Raw genomic sequence first — 20,784 nt, 5'->3', positions numbered from 1 at the left:
TAGCTCAATCCCCACCTCCCCAGGGAAGCCTGCCCTGCCTTCCTCCTCCCCCTGGGTGTCCAGAGCCCAAGGCACAGAGTGGTGCCTCTGCCTTCCCCCTCCAAGCAGAGCCCTCGAGTCCTGGCATGAATTTTTGCAGAACACCTATAAAATATACTTTCATTTTTATTGCAAAAGGAACAGTTTACCAAAGAAAATTTGGAAAATTGAGAAAAATTGGTGAAAGAAACATCCACAGTTCACTGAATTTCCTCTCTATAATTTACTACTTTTAAAAAATCGTTATTAAAAGCAATTTTGGGGAAGCAGATGTGGCTCAACCAGTTGAGCTCCCACTACCACATGGGGAGGTCCCAGCTCAGGTCCCGGTGCCTCCTAAAGGAGACGAGCAGACGCCACGCCCGCCGCAGTGAGGTAGACGCCTAAACGAGCAGACGCCACGCCCGCCGCAGTGAGGCAGACGCCTAAACGAGCAGATGCCACCAGCTGGCAGGCGCCGCGGCCTGTGGGAGCAGAGGCGGCTCAGGCCGTCGGCACTCCCTCCCACGTGGGAGGTCCCGGGTTCTGTTCCCAGTGCCTCCTGGAGACGGCAAGCAGGCCATGAGCAGGCAGACGAGGGAACCATCTGGGAGAGGGAGGCAACAAAAAAATATTTTCTAAAAATTATTAAAGAAAACAACTTTGGACATAAATTCTTTCTCCTGAGAATCCAAGAAGGTGGAGAAAACTAAGGCACAGTAGAATGTTCTGAGCTTTCTGTGTTTGGAAAGGTGAGATTATGTTCATCCTTTCTCCCTCTGGTGGGCGGCAGGGAGGGGTGCTGGGGGAAGAAGCGAAGAAAAGGGGAGAACACTGACTGAAAGACCTACAGTGCGGCAAGCGCAGGGCTAGGTGTTACGCAGGCTTCTTTTCTGATTATTAATGTTGTCTGTGGAAGTTGTAGCCATAACTTTATTGATCAAGAAGCCAAGGCTGGGAGAGCTAAGTAATTGATCACGGTCGAAGAGCCCAGGCAGCGGAGTCCAAGGCAGGGCTCGGACACGGCACTTTCCAAGGGGTGAATTTTACTGAATTTGACTTAATATCTCAATAAATATGATGCAAAAATGAATGAACAGGGGAGACGTGGGCTCAAGCCACTGAGCACCTGCTTCCCACATGGAAGATCCCAGGTTCAGTTCCCAGTGTCCCCTGAAAACAAAAACAAAACGAAAACAAAATGAATGAATAATGGCAATTTTAAGGCTTTCGAGCAGACTGCCAAATTGCCAAACAGAAAGCTTTTATCGATTTACTTCCACCAGCCCTATCTGAAAATGTTAGGTTTAATTATTAGTTCCTGTTTTAGAAGAGAAGGGTTGCCCATTACTCATGTGATTATAATTTTGGCTTCTAAAAACACTTGGGAATAAAATACTTCAGGATGAATGAAGTGAAGAATCAAAAGTTGCCCAAGTATATGCAACTGAAAAAGACCTTGAATAAAAGGGGGAACTGGTAAAGACAATGGCTAAGAGACTTCAAAATGAGCCGGGAAGTCATCAGAGGGGTTGCGCTTTTGCATGTCTCAGCAGGATCTCAAAGACAGCCGAAGTAGACACAACCCCGGGTCCTGGTGCTCCTGAGGGCTAGAGACACCCAGGTCTCTGGGGTCATGGCAGATGGCTCTGGAGTGCAGTGCCTTGCCTGTGGGCCCTACTTTGGAATTTGTATTCCTGAGTGTGACAGAGTTGGACTCAGATGTGACTTCTCTACACATGCCTGTTCTGTCCCTTTTGAACCTGTGGTTGGCGCTGGGGTTGGTGTGGATGTATGCTCAGGAGACTTGAATCTCTGGGCTGCCCACGTGCCAGTTGGGCCCTGAGCCTCAGCGGAGTTGCAACACCTTCTCTCCAGTCCATTGGACTCACCAGGTCAGCTAACAAGGAGCTGAGGATGGACAACCACCACACCAAGGAACTGAGAGAGTCTACAACTGCAAGCAGGAGAGTCCCATTCATCAGCCATGTGGGATCAAAAGTCCCCTCTCAATTAAGAGGTGGAGAGGTCATCACCACCCCAGGGTCCTCAAGACTGGGGAATAAAATATGGACTGGAGTGGACCTACTGGTATTCTACTATAGAATAATTGTGACTCTAGCAATGGAAGAAATTATATTATTGATGTGGAGACAGTGGCCACGGGAGTTGCTGAAGGCAGGGAAATGGAAAAAGAGGTGTCGTATAGGAGCATTTTTGGGACTTGGAGTTGCCCTGAACGATATTGCAGGAACAGATGCAGGACATTATATATTCTGCCATAACCCACTGAATGGACTGGGAGAGAGTGTAAACTACAACATAAACTATAACCCATGCAGTGCAGCAGTGCTCCAAAATGTATTCATCAAGTGCAATGAATGTGCTGCACTAATGAAAGAAGTTGTTGATGTGGGAAAAATGGGGGGTATGGGCAGTGGAGCATATGGGAATCTCCTATATTTTTTAATATAACATCTTATGTGATTTATGTATCCTTTAAAAAAAATAAAAATATATTTTAAAAAAACAATTTACCCAAGAGTAAAACCGGTGTCGTCCTTGCTAGGAGCCAGAATGGAGATGTGTAAAACTCAATCTAAACTACATGTGGCACAAGAATTACCAGAAGCACTTCAGAGGGAGGCATCTCTCCAAGGACCTCGTACAGGTCTGAGCAGGAAGTCATGGGCGCAAAGACAATGCTGATTATGAAGACGATGAGCGGGAGGAGGTGGGCCCTGAAGCTGGCAGTGCTGGGAAGGAACAGGGGGCAGGATGTGCAGGGGAGGCGGGCAGCCCCAGTCCTGCTTGACCCCCGCCTAGAGCCACACAGCTCGCAGGGGCAGGGAGAAGGGCGCAGCTTGGAAACAGGGATCCCTGTGCCACACCTGGCCACTGCTGTTCAAACGTAGGATGAAATCCTCCTCAAAAGGCCCGTTCCACTAAAATGGGCAGATCCCAAGACAGTCCGAAAAAATGTCCTGACTCTAGATGCTAAAAATCCTTTTAAAAATCCTAAAAAACCCTTTAGGAAAGCAGATGTGGCTCAAGCAATTGGGCATCTGCCTACCACACGGGAGGTCCTGGGTTAGGTTCCTGGTGCCTCCTGGAGAAGATGAGCAAGACAGCGAGCTGGCACCACAGGCTGGAGCAGAGAGCTGACACAACAAGTTGATGCAACAAAGGGACACAAAGAGTAAACACAACGAGAGACACAACGAAGCAGGGAGCTGAGGTGGCTCAAGCGACTGAGTGCCTCTCTCCCACATGGGAGGTCCCAGGTTCAGGTCCCGGTACCTCCTAGAGAACGAGCAGATGCAGAGAGCACACAAGGAATGGATACAGAGAGCAGACAGCGAGCGCAAACAATGAGGGGGGAGGGAAGAAACAAAATTTTTTTTTAAAAAAATCCTTTAATAAGCCTGAGCCGGGACTTTGGCCCACAGTAACAATCCTATTTAGGGTAATGAACTGAGCAGATCTAACCAGGGGAGCAGCAGCAGTTTTGGACCTATTAGCTATCTGGACGACCATGTTTTTTAATTGCAATATAATTCACATAACATAAAATACACCATTTTAAAGTGTACAAGTCCACGTATATTCACTACTGGGGGCGACCGTCACCACTAATTCCTGAACGTTCCTACCACCCCAAAAGGAAACCCTGTGTCCTTGAGCATGAACAGTCCGTCTTTTACAAATACCAGTGAGGACCAAAATATCCCCCTAGGCATCAGCTCTAGACAGGCGGGGCCCACAGACCAGGCGGCAAGTGCGGAAGCACCACCAGGCATGGCTTCCTGACGACGCTGGTTAGCGCGGCCTTCACAGAGGCTCCCGAAAGAACCTCTGGCTTCTTCTGGTGGCAAGAGAAAGTGATGGAAGCAATGTACTTTTAGGACAAGTCTTACTAGAGGTCCATGTGCTAGGGGGAGGGGAGCAATTTGGTGTGAAATGTGTAAGAAAATTTAATTCCTTATCTTCTTCACTTCAACAAATGGTCGACATTTTTATAGGTGATTAAATGAAAGGGCTCAATTGGTAGGATTTCTTTCCCACAGCCTTATTATAGGGTGGAGATCTTTTAACATATATTCTTAAAATCAAAGTAGAATATTCTGAAAGACATGTCATTTGGAAATGAGACTTCAAATTAAGAGGTGCTGTCCAAGCACCTCACTTAGATCAGCTTGTGAAGACTCACCTCATTACACAAGAAAAGCAAGAGTAAAATGTCACATCTGTGTGTGGAAAATTTGCCATGGGTTTAAAAAATTATCATTATTATTATTCTCTCTCACTGGGGAAAAGAGCAAAAGTCATCCTACTAAAGTTTCAAGTTAGGTGGTGTGACAGTTTGGATTAGGTGAACCCCAAAAAGAGATTATCTTCTTAAACTATTCTATTAGGTTGTATTAAGGGACTTTGATTAGGAAACCTGATCAGATCAACTTTAATTGGACTGCATCAGTGAGGCATGACTCATGTTGGGTCTCCGCCCTCTTACTGGAGCCTTACATAAATGGAGACACAGAGGAAGAGACACACAAAGAAAGGAAACCACTATTTTTGGTCCTACCATGTGAGAAAACTCAAGGATCGCTAGCAGCCAAAGCTTGAGCACAAAGCCCCCAGAGGCTGGGCCTGCACTGCAGCTGGAGAGACAAGCCACACGCCTGACTGCCCACAGCTGGGCTCCAGGAGGCACAGAGCCCAGCGGGGAAGGCGGAGGTTGGCCGCCATCTTGCTTCCCCACACGGCAGGACACCAGGATCCCCAATAGCTGACTCGGTGAGAAAGCATCTCTGCTGATGCCTCAATTTGGACATTTCATGACCTCAGAGTTGTTTACCCCAAATAAAATTTCCTTTATAGACAACCAGTAAGATGGCAGCTCCTAGGAAAAAAATTACAGTTAGTAATCACCCAGAGCTATCTAAAGCACCTGTTTGGGGCTTCAGATCAGAAGCGCATCCAGCAACATTCTTGAAAGAATGGAAGGAGGAGATTGCTCACCTGCAGAAAAGATTCGTAAGTAGAGCACTCCATTGCCCATTGGTGGCAAAAGCTGCCTCGGGAGCTAGTCTGTTGCTGGAACTGGAAGCACCATTCCCCAAGAACGGGGGAGGAAGAGATGGTTGGGCAACAACCTCAGCTACTGATAGTAAATTCAGTGAGCTAAAGTATAACCCTAAGACCAGCTTGAGTTTGAACCTGTCCAAGTCAGAAAGAGGCTGGTGGCCACCATTTTGACTCCACCCCCAGCATGAGGGGAAGCCGGGCTGACTAAAAATCACTGTGCTGGTAGGGACCAGCTTCTTTCCATCCAGATCAGACTGCAGCCTAGCCTAAGCCACAGCCCCACCTCTGGCGGGGAGGAAGCTGGCAGGACCTACACCAGCCCTCCGGGTAAATGCAGGTACATTCGGCTGGCACAGACTGAATAGGTGGGCGTCTACTGGGGCAAGTACAGTCATTTTGGACCCTCATGGAACAGATTGCTGCCCACACCTGGAGTCCTGAATAGCCAGAAACATCCTAAAAGGGAAAAGCAAAGTGAGAAGGACTCTCACTTCCAGACTTTAAATCATATTACCTGTTTTACATGCATGTAAAAACAGCATGGTACGAACATAAAGACAGACACACAGACCAATGAAACCAAACTGATGATTCAGAAAAGACCCTCACATCTATGGTCAAGTGACTTTTTACTAGCCTGTCAAACCCACCCAGCTCGAGCAGGACAGTCGATTAAACAAATGGTGCTGAGAGAACTGAATATCCATAGGCTAAAGAAAGAAGACCCTTATCTCATACCTTATACAAAAATTAACTAAAAATGGATCAAAGATATAAATATAAAAGTAAGACCCATAAAGCTCCTAGAAGAATATGTAGAAAATATCTTCAAGACCTGGTGGTAGTTGGTGGATTCCTAAAGGACATAAAAGGAAGATAGGGATGGACTAGGATGCTTAATGTATGGAGAAGTTTTAGCTAGCTTTACTGTAAAAGGGTGGCAAAGTACAGAGTTGATGGTAACACATTATAGTAACAGCTAGTTTATAAATAGGATTGAGGCTGAAAGGGTAGTCTAGGGATGTAAATATCAATTGAAAGAAAGCTAGAGCATAATCTAGGGACTGAATAACACAGTAACTACAGTGAGGTGAATGAGAATTGTGGGTGATGGTACAGATGTAAGAGTGTACTGTGTGTAGGGGAGCACTGGAGCTCAGTGGTTGAATGCCTGGTTCCCATGTACAAGGTTCTGGGTTCAATCCCTGATATCTCCGAAAAATAAATAAATAAAAATCCATGGTCTCAGTTTTCAAAAAAAAAAGCGTATTTTGTGAGCTAGAACAGTAGTACTTCACTATTGCAGGGTGGTGAGAATGTGGAGAAGCATGGGAAAAATACAACTGGAGTGACCTATGGACTGTGGTTAACAGCAATACTGTAATATTCTTGCATCAATGCCAGAGGTGAACTGTGCTGATAACAGGGGCGTATGGAATTGTGCGCCAGTGTTGGCTATGGACCATGGTTAGTGGTAACAGACTGATGATACTATCTCACAATCTGTATCAAACGTTCCACCACAGCGTGGTGTGTTACTGAAGGGGTGTTGTATGGGAATTCTGCACATGTGCATGACTGTTTTGTAAGTTTACTTCTCTAATAAAAATATATCTTAAATAATAATAATAGGGTAGGTTGGGGGGGAAATGCACCAAATGTAAGATAAGGACTATAGTTAGTAAGATTTGATATCCTTTCATAATTTGTAACAAACGTCTCATAACAACGCAAGGTGTTGGTGGAGGCTGATGTATGGGAACCCTGTATGTTATGCGTGTTTGCTTTGTAAGTTCACAACCTTTAACTATACACTGTTCATGTATGTTCAGGTATAAATGATATTAAATAATAATAACGGTGGGTTTGGGGGAAAATACATCAAGTATAAGATACTTTGGTTAGTAGTAATATTGTGAGGATGCTCTTTAATCATTAGTTAAAAATGTTTCACAACAACGCAAGGTATTGGTGGTAGGGTGAGGCATGAGAGCCCTGTATGATGTTTTGTACGTTTGTTTTGTAAGTTCACAACTACTACATTCATTGTTTATGTATGTTTATGTATGATATACTTCAATAAAAGTTTTAAAAAGAAAATAAAAATTCACTTTATAAAAGCCAGCCCATTTCTGGTACTTTGCGTCGGCAGACTTGTGGCAAACTAAGGCAGGTAGTGTTGGGGATTGAATCATGTACCTCCCAAAAGACAGGTTCCCTAGGGAAACGGACTTTGGCCCAGTGGTTAGGGCGTCCGCCTACCACATGGGAGGTCCGCGGGGTTCAAGCCCCGGGCCTCCTTGACCCGTGTGGAGCTGGCCCATGCACAGTGCTGATGCGCGCAAGGAGTGCCCTGCCACACAGGGGTGTCCCCCGCGTAGGGGAGCCCCACGCGCAAGGAGTGCGCCCCGTAAGGAGAGCCGCCCAGCGCGAAGGAGGGAGCAGCCTGCCGAGGAATGGCGCCGCCCACACTTCCCGTGCCGCTGACGACAACAGAAGCGGACAAAGAAACAAGACGCAGCAAAAAGACACAGAAAACAGACAACCGGGGGAGGGGAGGGGAATTAAATAAATAAAAATAAAAATCTTAAAAAAAAAAAAAAAAAAAAGACAGGTTCCCACCTTAACCCATGTTTTCCTGTGTTTGTAAACAGAAGCTTTTGGAGATGTTCACAGTAGTTAAGGTGTGGTCAAACTGAACCAGGGTGGGTCTTAAACCATAGATCAGAAGTCAACAGGGAGCTGATGGGGCTCACTGGCTGAGCACCTGCTTCCCATGCATGAGGTCCTAGGTTCAATCCCCAGTACTGCCTGAAAAAATAAAGAAACATATTTCCTTGGGAATGCACGTAGCTCAAGTGGCTGAGTGCCTGCTTCCCACATACAAGGGCCAGGTTCGATCCCTGGTACCTCCTAAAAACAAACGCAAAAACCAGCTCTCACTGGGGAGTGGATGCAGCTCGGTGGTTGGGTGCCAGCTTCCCATGTACATGCCTCCTAAAAAAAAGAAGTCAATAGAAGCCTGAGGGCAGAAGCAGCCAGAAAAGAGAGATGGACTGCCCCTGTGATGGAGGACTGAGCGTTCCAGAACCACCACCGACCCGGAAGGAAACGCAGCCTCACTGATATCTCGATGTTGGACTTCTTGCCTTGAAAACCACGACACTTCTGTGGGCCAGCCCATTGCATGGCATCGGTCATGGCGGCCCTGGCAAGCTGGGGTGGAGGGCGCTAGAGAAGGAGGCGACAGGGGCAGGCGCAGCCTTCAGAGCTGTGGTCCAAGTCTGACTCGGTACTTTCCTGCTGCCGACTTGTGCCTCTTTGTGCCTTGGTTTTCTCATCCATAAAACGGGAGTGGTACGAGTCCGCACATAGAAGTTTAAGACGAAGAATAAATAAGCGATGGCATGGCGGAGACGACCGACTCAGTAAGAGTGCTTGCCAGCATATTTGGGTTGTGAAGAACATAATCCACCTCTAACTCTCTACATAAAGACCCTGGGACGGGGTCTCTGGAGGAAATCAACCTGTGAGGAAAGCCCCAGTTCTGAACAACAGTGCCAGTCCAAGGCGGGCCCTGGTCTGAGGCGGCAGCTCCGCGAAAGCTCTGGATCCTGGGTGTGGAAGGGGCTGCCACGGGGGCAACACACTCAACTGTGCAGGGGCTGAGACCACCCAACCGCCCACCCACCCCCACCCCCAGGAGCAGCCCCCCAGGGGGAAGAGGGCCCCAGCACAGGAGGACGCCATCCCTGAGCGGTGGGATGGCAGGGGCAGAGCCACCTTCTTTTTTCACAAGACAGAGAACAGACTCCCCCATCCCCTTCTTTTTTAGTTCCTGGAGCAGAGCGTGTCGATTCGGTTGAACTGTGATGTGGGTTGTAGCAGTTTGACATCGTTTATGAGTTCCAAAAATAGATACCGGATTGTGTTTGTAAACTGGTCTGCTCCTCTGGACATATGTGATTGTATTAGAATCAGAGATTTTACTTTTACTGTATTAAATCAAGATTAGGGCTTTTATCTGATCACACATTTAGGGTGACTTGGTTTGGATCTCTGCCTACAACTACCCTACAGCTGTGGGCTATATAAACAGATGCCCAAAGACAGGGAAGAAAATACACGGAGAAGAAGAACATAGAAGATACGCAGGAAGAGAGAGTGCTCTATACAGACTTGGCCCAGCAGAGAGAGATGAGCCTGATGGTCTACAGCTGCGCCTGTGGAGAGAGCACAGCAGCTGAGCCCAGAGAGAAACGAGCCCCAGGGAGAGCAATGAGCCTTATGCCAGGTCCATGAGGCCCTAAGAAGGCTGAACCCTCGCAGAGACGGCAGCCATCTTACTCCAACACGTGGCGACAGACTCTGGGTGAGAAAGTACCTTTTAAGTAACCTTGAGTTGGATGCTTTAGGGCCTTTTGACTGTAAATATAAATTATAATATAAATATATATATTTATATAATTTATAAACATAAATTTATCAACACCCTTTATAAAAGCCAACAGCGCTCTGGTACTTTGCATCAGCGCCCCTTTGCTAAAACAGGGGTTAAGGACATGTAGGATCTGACTTCACCTAGCCCGGCTCCAGCCCCACTTTCCAGCCAGACCCCCCTACTTCCCTCGGCTGCAAACCAACGTTCCCCAAATAGACTGCAACTTCCTGCCTCCACATCTGCGTTCCCACTGTGCCACCTTCTCTCATCCGCCGGCCCGCACAGCCTGCTCGGCCCAGGTTAGGAGGGGGGCATTTCTGGCCACTGTCCCACACAAGTTTCTGGGTAATCTATATCAAAATCCTTCCTTTCCCGTGTGACCCAGTAAGTTCTTCTTGGAATTTGCTGCGAGGACACAGTCACACAAAGATAGATTTATGAGACATCTGCTACTGAAAAGGCATGTTTTTGAAAAAGAATGCTTGATGACAGAAAATATGCTAAAAAAAACCCCAAAACTATGGTAGTAAGGAGAAAAAAAAAACTGGAAAGAAACACATCAGAACATTGACAATGTTTCCATCTCCAGGTGGCAGGGCTGTAGATATGGGTTGGGTTTTTGGTGGGGTTTGGCTGGATATCTGTCCTCTCTGCAGCCCTTCTGATAACAAGAACTCAGTTGTCCTCTGCAAAGCCACCCCTTGGCTGTAAATTACGTGGCCTCTGGACTGTCGAGCCCCTGGCTGAGGGTCAGGCACGGGGCACATACTCAGCTGGCCAGCCTCTCTCTCCTGGGAACCACAATCTGGGGTAAAGAAACCCAAAGAGAAAATAAACTGAGCTGGAGTCTCTGGAAGGGGCCGTCTGCTCTCCTGGCTTCCTCTACTCTGGAGAGTCTCAGTTCCTGATCTGTCTAACGTCTGGTGCTTCAGATTTTCCTCAGGTGCTCTGATCCTTCTAACAAATTCTGCTTTTGCTTAAGCTAGCTGGAGTCTGTCTATGATGCTTGCAACTATGAAGTCCTAACCGCTATCCCTTTCTTCTTAGAGGCTCAGGAGACCGGAGTGCTTGGGGATGTGGGTTTGGAGCAGAAGGGCCAAGCAATAACTACAGCAAGTAAATCCACTGCTGAGAGCCATGCCTGCTTCATCTGCCAAACTCAGAGCCGCTGCGAGCATAAAGGCAATTATGAAGGAATAACACCTGGCCCATTAAAGGTGGCAAACACACAGCAAGCACTGTTACTAAAAGACAGTCAGTAAACGTCTGCTGCACCGATGAACGTGTCCCTCCAACAAGGATGGAGTGCTTCCCGGGTGCCAGGCCCTGGGGATCAGCTGTCAGCAGGATGGCCAGAGTCCCTGCCCCCGTGGAGATTTATACAAAGAAATAAAACCATTTTAAATGGTGACTGGTGTTACACAGTAAACAAGGAGCTGAGAGATGGAATATACCTGAGAGAGGATGGCCAGGAAGTGTGGGGAAATCTAAGCCAGGGCTCACAGAGGAACTCGGCACACCAAAAAGGTGGGGGAGGACATTCTCAGCAGAGGGCAGGAAGCAAGAAAGAGCCTGGCACGCTCAAGGAAAAAGAAAAGCCTGGAGTAGCGCGGATGGAGAGGAGAGCCGCTTAAGACAAGGTTGAAGAAGTAGGCAGGGCCTCGCGGGTCAGGGTCAGGGGTTTGGTTTTTTGGGGGGGTTTTGTTTATTTCTTTAATTCTATGCGAAGTGCGGTGGGAAACCACTGAAAGGTTTCAACGTAGGGGATGGACATGGTCTGCTTTACAAAAGATCTACTCTGGCTTTACGTGGAACTGAGATGAGCAGGCAGTTTAGGAGGTTATGTTAGTCATTCCGGAAAGAAGTGCTGGGGTGGTGGAAATGGAAAGAGAGAAGTAGGCAGCTGCCAAACAGGCTTTAAGAAGGGACTCAGTGGCACATAGGACTTCAGGAAGGATTACTCCTGAGGCGAGAGGAGAGCGCCACCAAGAACAGCTGCTACACCCCAGGCCCAAGAGACTGGTGGACAGAACCACCGTTTAGGAAGACGGGGAAGACGAACGCGGGTGGGAAAGCCAGTACTCCCGGGACAGATGATTAAATCTGAGAGGTCTGGGGCTTGGAGGAGGGTCTGGGAATAAGGGTATACAGGTGGGCCCCATCAGCATAAAGATGACACAGTCCATGGGAAAAGATCACTGAATCCATGGGAAAGTCCTCTTCGTCTTCAGCAAGTACTGCACCATTGTCTTTTTGGGTTTTTGTTTTTTTGGAGGCACTGGGGAATGAAGCAAGGACACGCAAAGCAGGTGCTCAACCGCTGAGCTACATCGGCTCCCGAGCATCATCTTGTCCACCCGGTACCAGCTGCAGCTGAAATCGTGACTCCACGCCAAGGTTCTCAGACTAAGGGTTGTAGCAGTAAAGGATGACCTCGCCCAAAGAAAAGCTGCCCTTTGCCCAGGCTCCCGCGGGGTCACCTCTGAGCCCTGGGGATGTCCTGCCTGGTAAGAGGGTCTTTATTCTCTTGGGGGCCTCAGAACATACCAGGCAGTGGTTGCCAACCGTGTCATCTGCCGCGGGGGGCTGTGGGCCTGCGGGACCAGCTCCGGCTCTGGAGGGGCTGGAGCCCCGGCAGGGCCGGCCACGGGGGCAGCCACCCCCGCCTGCGCGACGGCGCCCCGGTCAGCCTCTGGACGCCGAGGCCCGCGAGGTCCCGGGCGGGCCATCCCGCGCCTGCCGGCACCCGCGGCTGCGGGGGGAGCTCGGTGCCGTCCGCGCCACGCCGCTGCGGGCTCGCGGTGCGTGGAACGGCTTTCTGGGCTCTGTGGGCCCCGCCGTGAGAGCCTGAACTTCGGAGTGGCCTTGGGGACCTCGACTTCGCGTCAGGACCACCGGGCGGGCTTCCGGAGACGCGGCCTGCGGTCCCCAGAGGGCCTGACTCCCGAGGTCCGGGCGGGGCCCCGAAACGCACATTTCCAACAGGTTCAAGGGTTACTGTGCCAGCGTGGGACCCCCACCCTGGGAGCCACTGCTGCACCAGAAACGCGGACGCGCACTGCGCCCCAGCTCGGCGCTCACCAAGCCCGGGCGCTGCCCTGAGCGCAACCCCGTCGCACGCCGGGGCGGGGGCGGCCGCGTAGGGGGACCGCGCATGCGCAAGCAGCGGCACGGCGGCCCGTCGCGGGGCCCCTGGGAAGTGCGCGGGGCACGCGGCGGCCTCGGGTTTGCTGCGCAGGCGCGCAGCACGCAGGAGGCGCGCGACGTCGGCGGAAGGAGTAAATTTTGTTTCTAAGGAGTTGGAGAGCGGAAGCAAAACCTGACAACTCTGAAAAAGAACTCACGCCGGAGGTGTCCACGAGCCACCTTCCTGGGGCTGGGGATTGGCCAGGCCTCCGGGAGCGCAGGGGGCCCGAGCCCACCTTCGACGCCCACCCTCCTCCTGGGCAATACACCTTTTCTCACAGGGTCCCGATTTCCAGAAACATCTCCACTCCATGTAATGCCATTTTTTTGCAATACAGACTATGAAGCACAAAACAGGAATTGACTGCTCCCTCTTTGTAAGGCTTTTCGTGTAAATGCCCGTGCTCGCATATTTACGCGTGGGTTGCCTCAGCACCTTCCCCAGACCAATTCTCTCTCCTTGTCTCATCCTTGCGGAGCCCACTGTGGGACAGGGCTCATCGGACAAACTGCTTCTCACCGACATTTGCAGGGGTCACCCTTGTCAGAGGGCCTGGGGTCTTCACCTGGCTCCATCCACGGAGGATTTCACTCCAGCAGCTAGAGAACATCTGGAGCATGAAGCATGGGCAGGGAAATGGGGGTTGCAGATGGGAGGGAGACCCGGGGCGGCAGGCAGGCCAGCGACAGGGCCCACGTCTTCACGGCTGGACGCTCTGGGCGCCCAGGGCAGGTTGGGACAAGGTGAGAAAAGCCAGCACGCAGGGCTCCTCTAAGGGCACGGCCCATGTCTTACCTTCTCGTAAGGACAGTACTTGTACATCTTGATGGGGCTTGTGCAGATGAAGACATCGGTGCTGCAGGGAGAAGAGGAGAGTGAGCCTGGGTGCTGAGGTTCCCTGGGCCTCCGCTACAGCCTCCTGCTGGGCCTCCTGCACCTGCCTCTGCACCCGCTGGGCCTCCTGCACCTGCCTCTGCTCCCGCTGGGCCTCCTGCACCTGCCTCTGCACCCGCTGGGCCTCCTGCACCTGCCTCTGCACCCGCTGGGCCTCCTGCACCTGCCTCTGCACCCGCTGGGCCTCCGGCACCTGCCTCTGCACCCGCTGGGCCTCCGGCACCTGCCTCTGCACCCGCTGGGCCTCCTGCACCTGCCTCTGCACCCGCTGGGCCTCCTGCACCTGCCTCTGCACCCACTGGGCCTCCTGCACCTGCCTCTGCACCTGCTGGGCCTCCTCCACCTGCCTGCCTCTGCTCCTGCTTCTCTTAGAGTTGAACCACGTCACCTAGCATGGGAAAATGGACTGGCCTGCGCTGTTCTCCACACCAGAGGCCTCAGTTACATGGTTTCTCCCTGTCCCATCACCTGGGCAGCCCTGTCTGGCCCACCTGTGGCCACAGAAAGTCAACAGCGGCAGGCATCTGCTATCACTGGGTCTGCCTGCCTGACCCCACGGGGTGGCTGAACTAACCAGATACCCCCTGGGATATGGTAGAGAAAGACACACTTAACAAGAGGAGGCATTCACAAGAGCCAGAGATGGGGGCGCCGCACAATATGGAGAGTCATTAACACTGCCGAATGGCCCACTTGACAGCGGTCCTAGCGGGAAATGCCAACCGTAGAGGTGTTGCTAGAGTAAAAACATTAAAAAAAGACGCCGAGAGAGTGACTTGTGGGAGAATCGGCGCCTCGCACCACACAAAAGTGGAAGCTAAGGAAACCTGTGAGGAAGAAGGACTTCTTCAGCGGTGTGTGGCCAGTCCTCCGCAGTAGAGGGCCCAGGGCACCCCCAGCCCACGGGGTCACGCTGTCAGACACTGTGGGGCAGGCCTGGGGAGCTCTCCAGGAGGCTCCCTGCCCAAGCACCTCGTGCCTCAGCTGCCGAGCCCACGGAGAGCTGGGCAGCAGGGGCCGCAGGGGCCTGGCCTCCAGCCCCCAGACCAAAGGGCCCCAGCCCTCACCAACAGGGCCCTCTGCCCCAAGCATCATCCTCAAGTAGCCACTGGACCTGCATCTATTGCTTCACAAACTGAGGCTTGTAGAAGTCTGGATTTTCCTGTTTTTATCTAATTTTAAAAAAATATTTTCTCTTTAGCAAATTAGCCCCCTGAAGTATAGCTCAGATGTCTGATTTACAAATGCCTCCCCCGTGCTCAACTTAATGGTACGCATGAAGTGGTAATGTTGAGGGATAAAAAGCGTAACCTTGCAAAACATCTAACAAGTCACGCCTGCCCCCGCTTCTGTGCATCACCTGTGAGGGCCTGGCCTGCCTTGCAGGAGAATATCAAATAAATAACTCCTGCCCGTTTCTGTCAATCAGCCTGTGGAAACAGGCCTAGTAGAAAGAAATCAAACGTGTGACTTCTCCCCTTCTGTGAACCAGCCCGCAACCCCGCAGCTGCATTCTGCCTCGCTAACCCCCCTTGCAGAATTTCCCCTAGCAACGCGCTAGCCAAGGGACAAAAGTTATGCTGATCCCACCTGAAATCCTATATAAACCTATGAAAACGAAAAACGGGGCTCAGAATTTGGAGCTTGACTCTCCTCAGGGCCCACACATAATAAGACTGTTCATCCACCTTTCTGGAGAGCCGGTTGTGAGTTTCTACCGTTCAGAACTCCTGGCTTTGCTGTAACAGTAAGAAATATATTTGCTGAGTGAATGAGTAAATGAATGAACTGCCTCTTATTCTGGCTCAACAAAAGAGTTATGAGTCCAGTGTTCTAACGCAGGTTTAAGCACATTTAAATTTATCCTTCTAAATGGGTGGTGCCCTCTTCAAAAGTAGGCGCCCAGGACATCATACACTTGTTTCAACAAACTTTGCTTAAAATGTGTGTTGATTCATATTTATCATGTTTAAAGCATGTCAACTATCGAAGAAAAAAGAAAATAAAGAAGAAAACTCAAACACACCAAAATCTAAAACTGGTGGTTTCCAAGTGGGGAAGTTATAAATGGCCTTTGAGTCTGTATTTTAATTTTCCAAAATTAACAATAAGATGTTTTTTTATAAAGCAAACATTTTTGACCTCATCATAGGGAACAGATCCCAGAAGCCAGTTACAAGCACTTGTTGCTTTGCAGATCTCAAAGGAGAATTCATTTCCACTGAGGGCCTTTCATGTGTTATGCACTATGTGAGATGTTATGGGGTGAAATATGCTCAAAAAAAAAAAAAAAGTAACACGTATCACCAAATATCTATCACAATGAAATACACATTCACTTGGAAGTGGTTCCTTTTGTGTTATGTGAATTTCACCTCAATGAAGTTAAAAAGAAAATTCCCAATGGCCTGGCTTTGACCCAATCTAGCGAGGCCATCCTCCTCCAGAAACACCTGCACATGGGCAGAGACTTTCAGGGCAGCCCTGGCACACAAGAAAGGAAGTGAGAAACCAGAGTCCCGGTAGAAATCATTAGGGAAATTACAGTGATATATATCTGCAGGAATTAAAAGGAACACAATAGTTTTACAGTATTGAGATGGAAAGGTATCTTTCTTTCCTTTGAAAATAAAAGCAACAGAGTAATATAAAGGATCCCTTTGACATTTTATTTTTAAAAAACCCAGGGGAGTGGATGTAGTTCAGTGGCTGACTACCTGCTTCCCATGTATGACATCCTGGGTTCAATCCCCTGTACTTCCTTAAAAAAAAAAAAAAAAGGAAAAAAAAATCCAAAGACTATTGTGTGACTAGGCACATAGGAGGTTGTGCATTCAGCTAATAGTCAAGCCCCTGCCATGCGCCCGGTGCTTGCTCTGGGGTCTGAGGACTTAGCCGCAACCAAGACAATGCCTGGCCTCCAGGAGCTGACATTCTAGAGGGGAGGCGACAGACACGCACACGACTCCACTCAGAGTCATACTAGAGTATCAGGCGGGCAGCTACCTTAGCTAAGGAGGTCAGGGGAGGCCTCTTTGAAGAGGTGACACTCAAAAGTGCTCAGGTTTGGAGGACAAAAATGATCTGGTCACGTGAAGAAGCAGGGATGAGACATCCCAAAGAGATAACAACCAGGACGAAGGCCCCTGGACCTGAAGCTATCTCGGCATGTTCGTGAGCAGGAAACCGGCCCGTGGAAGTGGAGTGCCGTGACCGTGGGAGGCCAGCGCAGGAGGCCACACTGCATTCGGGTCATAATTCTGTAACGATGGAAGCCAAGAGGGAGTTTTAAGCAGGGGACTGACGTCAGGACAGAATTTGGTTTAAAAAGGTGACTCTGGCTGCTGGGTAAACATAAAACCTTATAAATCTATAGACAGATACATATGTAAACGCATTTGGAAAACAGCTGGAAGCACGCGCACCAAAACACGTCCACAGGGGAAGAGAGAGTGGCGCACACGTGAGGCAAATCCACAGAAGGGCAGCTAGCGGGGGTCATCAGGGACTGGGGCAGGGGAAGTGCGGAGCGACTGCTCAGTGGAGACAAAGTGTCCTTTGGAGGTGCAGAGAACATTCTGGAACTAATGGCAACACTGTGAATGTACTAGATGTCACTGAATTGTACACTTTAAAATGGTGGATTTTATGTTACATGAACCGCAGCTCAGTAATAATAATTAAAAAATAGGAGTGGGATTGAGGGGCCTATCAGAAGGAAGAGAGGGAGTCGGGGTAAGCCCTCATTTTATGATGTATATTCACACTGTTTGGATTTTGTTTAAGAATATACACGTGAATAATAATAACAAAGCAAGCTTAGTCACCCCTGCAGGTATTGGCTCTGGCTCTCCAGGATCCTAGGTGAGCCACAGCGGAGTGCTACCACAGTAGGGGCCCAGCTCACCCTGCAGGCTATTTCCCAAGAGTTCCTTGTTCACTGAGATAGGGTCTTGGCTCATGCTGTTCCCCCACTGGAAACGCCCTTGCTCCCTCTCCATCCCGCAGACTCCTTTTCGTTTTTCAAAACAGCAGCTCAAAAGTCACCTCCTCCGTGAGGCCTTCCATGCCTGGCCCAGGGAGGAACAGCCTGTCCTCTCACGCTCCAGCCACACATCTATTTCGGCGCTGTTAACTGCTTTACCGGTGAGCTTGCAGCAGGAAAAACTCTCTTCCCTGTTCTTGTAGCCCCAGCACCTGCTGCACGGCCTAGTACGGACCAGGTGCTTGATAAACCCAGTTAAACTGGGCTTTGGACCTTGGTCCTGTTGCTTCTTGGGCCGCTTCCTCTTGTTCTTGGCGTGTCGACTCCAGCCCTGGACACACGGCTAACCACTTACTCCCTGACTAGACCCGCTCTTTCTCCAAACTTGGGGCACTGACTGGTGTAGGAATTTTCTACCAAGAGCCAAAATGGAGGAAAAGGACCTGTGGGTAAGTTTAGGTTCGTATTTCCTAAACTGGGGTCTCCACAAAAATGTTAACCCAAACGCTGGAAAGAGTCTTCCAGGCTAAAACAGACAGGAAGAAAACTGCCTCCTCTGTTACCCCAGTGAAGAATCACATGCACATTAGCAAATTGGAGCTCTGAAAAGTCCTACAGTCAGGAAATCCACTGAACTCACTGTTTCGCACACTGTTTTCATTTGGGGACACTTTCCTCAGGGTTGGCCAATTAAATCTTGCAGATTAAAAGTAACAGCAGCTAACCCTTACTGAGCACCTACTATGTACCTGGTGCTATACTGAAAACTTTATCATTATCTTCTTTTTACAGATGATGAAACTTGAGACCCAGGAGTTTTAACAACTGGCCCAATATCCGAGAGTTTCATTCTAGAGAAACCGGGATCCGACCCAGGCTTCTCCAGCCCTTTGCTCTTTCCCATCATGCTATACAGCTTCCAGATTACAGTCGTGTGGCTACAGCTCAGGAAATCCTGAGCCAGACCTTGACTAGAGTTCTGAAAAGTTTAGGCGCTACTATCCATATTCTTTGCCTCTCTGGGCTCTTGCTTCAGATGGACGAAGTCATAGAACAGTGCTCCACTCTAAATCAAAGTTCACAAACCACAGTGAAAGACGCTAGTTTGCAGGCTCTGTACTCAAGTCCAAAGATAAGCTACTGACCAAAGTCTACAGTGCAACTTAAGCTCTCAGCATTTTGCTTCTCTTGATGCTGATTTATCACCTTAGAACTTTGAAAGCTGACAGTTTTGGGGGGCATGGATATGGCACCAGGAAGGCCAAATCCTACCTTACGTTTGACTTGTCTTTCAGGTTATTATGTTTAAATAAAACTGTGGCCTCACATTTATGTGATTGATTTCAACAAGGGTGCCAAGAAATTCAATGAAAAAAAAATAGTCTCTTCAACAAATGACCCCGGGACAACTGGATTCCACATGCGAAAGAATGACTTGGAACCCTTTCTTACACCATATGTGAAAATTAACTCAAAATGGACACCGAACTAAAATAAGTGCTAAAATTCTAAAACCCTTAAAGAAAACATAGGAGTAAATCTTTGTGGCCATGGATTAGGCAATGGCTTCTTAGATATGACCCCCAAAATATAAGTGGCAAAAGAAAAGAAATAGATTAATTGGACTACATCCAAATTTAAATATTTTGAGCTTAAAAGGACACCATCAAGGAAGTGAAACGACAGTCCACAGAATGGGACAATATATTTGCAAATCATATACCTGATGAAGCATTATATCCAGAATATGTAAAGAACTCTTATAATTCAGCAACTAAGAAAAGGCACAGGGTCAAATCTTCATGACCTGGGATTCAGCGATGGAGTCTTAGATATGACACTAAAAGTACCAGCAACAAAAGAAACAAGATAAATTCTACCTCATCAAAATTAATAACGTTCATGGATCAAAGGATATTACAAAGTAAAAAGATAACCTACAGGATGGGAGAAAATAGTTGCAAACCATGTATCAGATAAGGGCTTACAATCTAGAATACATAAAGAACTTTGACACTGCAACAACACAAAGGCCAACAATCCAACTTAAAAATGGGCAAAGGACTTCAACAGACATTTTTCCAGAGAAGATATACAAACGGCCAATAAGCTCATGAAAAGATGTTCAACATCATTGGCCATTAGGGAAATGCAAGTCAAAACCAGAATGAGAAGATGCCGAGAAGTTGTAAATCTAGAGCATTGTTGGTGGGGATGTAAAATAGTGCAGCGTCTGTGGAAAGGAGTATAACAGTTCCTCAGGAAGTTGAATATAGAATTATCAAATGGTCCAACAATCCCAGTTCTAGGTATACCCAAAGAGTGAAAACAGGGTCTCAAACTGGGATACCCAGGTTGTTAGCAGCATTATTCTCGAGAGCCGAAAACTGGAAAAGGCACACGTGTCCATCAGCAGAGGAGTGGATAAACAAAATGTATTACATACGCACCAGGGATTATTATGTGGCCATAAGAAAGAATGGTGTTCTGAGGCACATAGCAACATGGAAGAACCTTGAGATAACAGACTCAGCAAAATAAACAAGACACATAAGGACAAAAATTGTCGGCCACTTATAAAGATGCATAGAAATAGCAAATACACAAGAACAGAAAATAGATTAGAAGTTATAGAAGTTACCAGTTTAACAGTGGGAGAAGTGTGTGTGTGTGTGTGTGTGTGTGTGTATATATATATATTTTTTAAGTAATACGCATTTGTCAAAATTGACTGAATGAGCCCCAATCAAGATGGTGGAGTGAGACACGTCAGGATTCTGCCCCTCCACCAAGACTTTGAATAAATAGCAAGAACTGGCAGAAACATCTTTCTCAAAGGCAGTTAGAGGACTGCAGGAACAGGAGGAGAGCCAGATCAAGAAATAGGCTACTTAAAATGGGTAGGCGCTCCCCCACCCCACCCCAACTCGGCACTAAGCTGGCAAGGCACCCAGTGGGACTCCTGGTCCCGGTTCCGGAAGGAGCGGAGTAGCCCCCGTGCACGGCTGGGAGAATGGATGCCTGGCCCCACCTGTCCGGCTGTGGCCTGAGGGGCTCACCCAGCTCTTGCCCTGCATGTCGAAGGCGGCTCCCTGAGCTCTCCTGCAGAACACAGGGTGGGGGTAAGGGGGGCAGTCGAGTCGTGGCTGCCTGGGGCAAGGGGCTGCCGGC

General features: G+C 48.9%; 1 protein-coding gene across 1 annotated transcript in view; it reads right to left on the bottom strand.

The window, feature by feature from the left end:
• NT5M (5',3'-nucleotidase, mitochondrial) overlaps positions 1-20,784 on the bottom strand; it is a 54,759-nt gene that overhangs the window by 19,824 nt on the left and 14,151 nt on the right. The window contains exon 3 of the mRNA XM_058283333.2: positions 13,530-13,590. Within this exon, the coding sequence (XP_058139316.1) occupies positions 13,530-13,590 (61 nt within the window). The remainder of the gene's footprint in view (positions 1-13,529; positions 13,591-20,784) is intronic.

The sequence above is a fragment of the Dasypus novemcinctus genome, chromosome 21 (assembly GCF_030445035.2).
Source record: "Dasypus novemcinctus isolate mDasNov1 chromosome 21, mDasNov1.1.hap2, whole genome shotgun sequence".
Taxonomy (NCBI): Eukaryota; Metazoa; Chordata; class Mammalia; order Cingulata; family Dasypodidae; genus Dasypus; species Dasypus novemcinctus.
The sequence above is the reverse complement of the archived record's forward strand: the minus strand, read 5'-3'. Positions and strand labels throughout refer to the sequence as shown.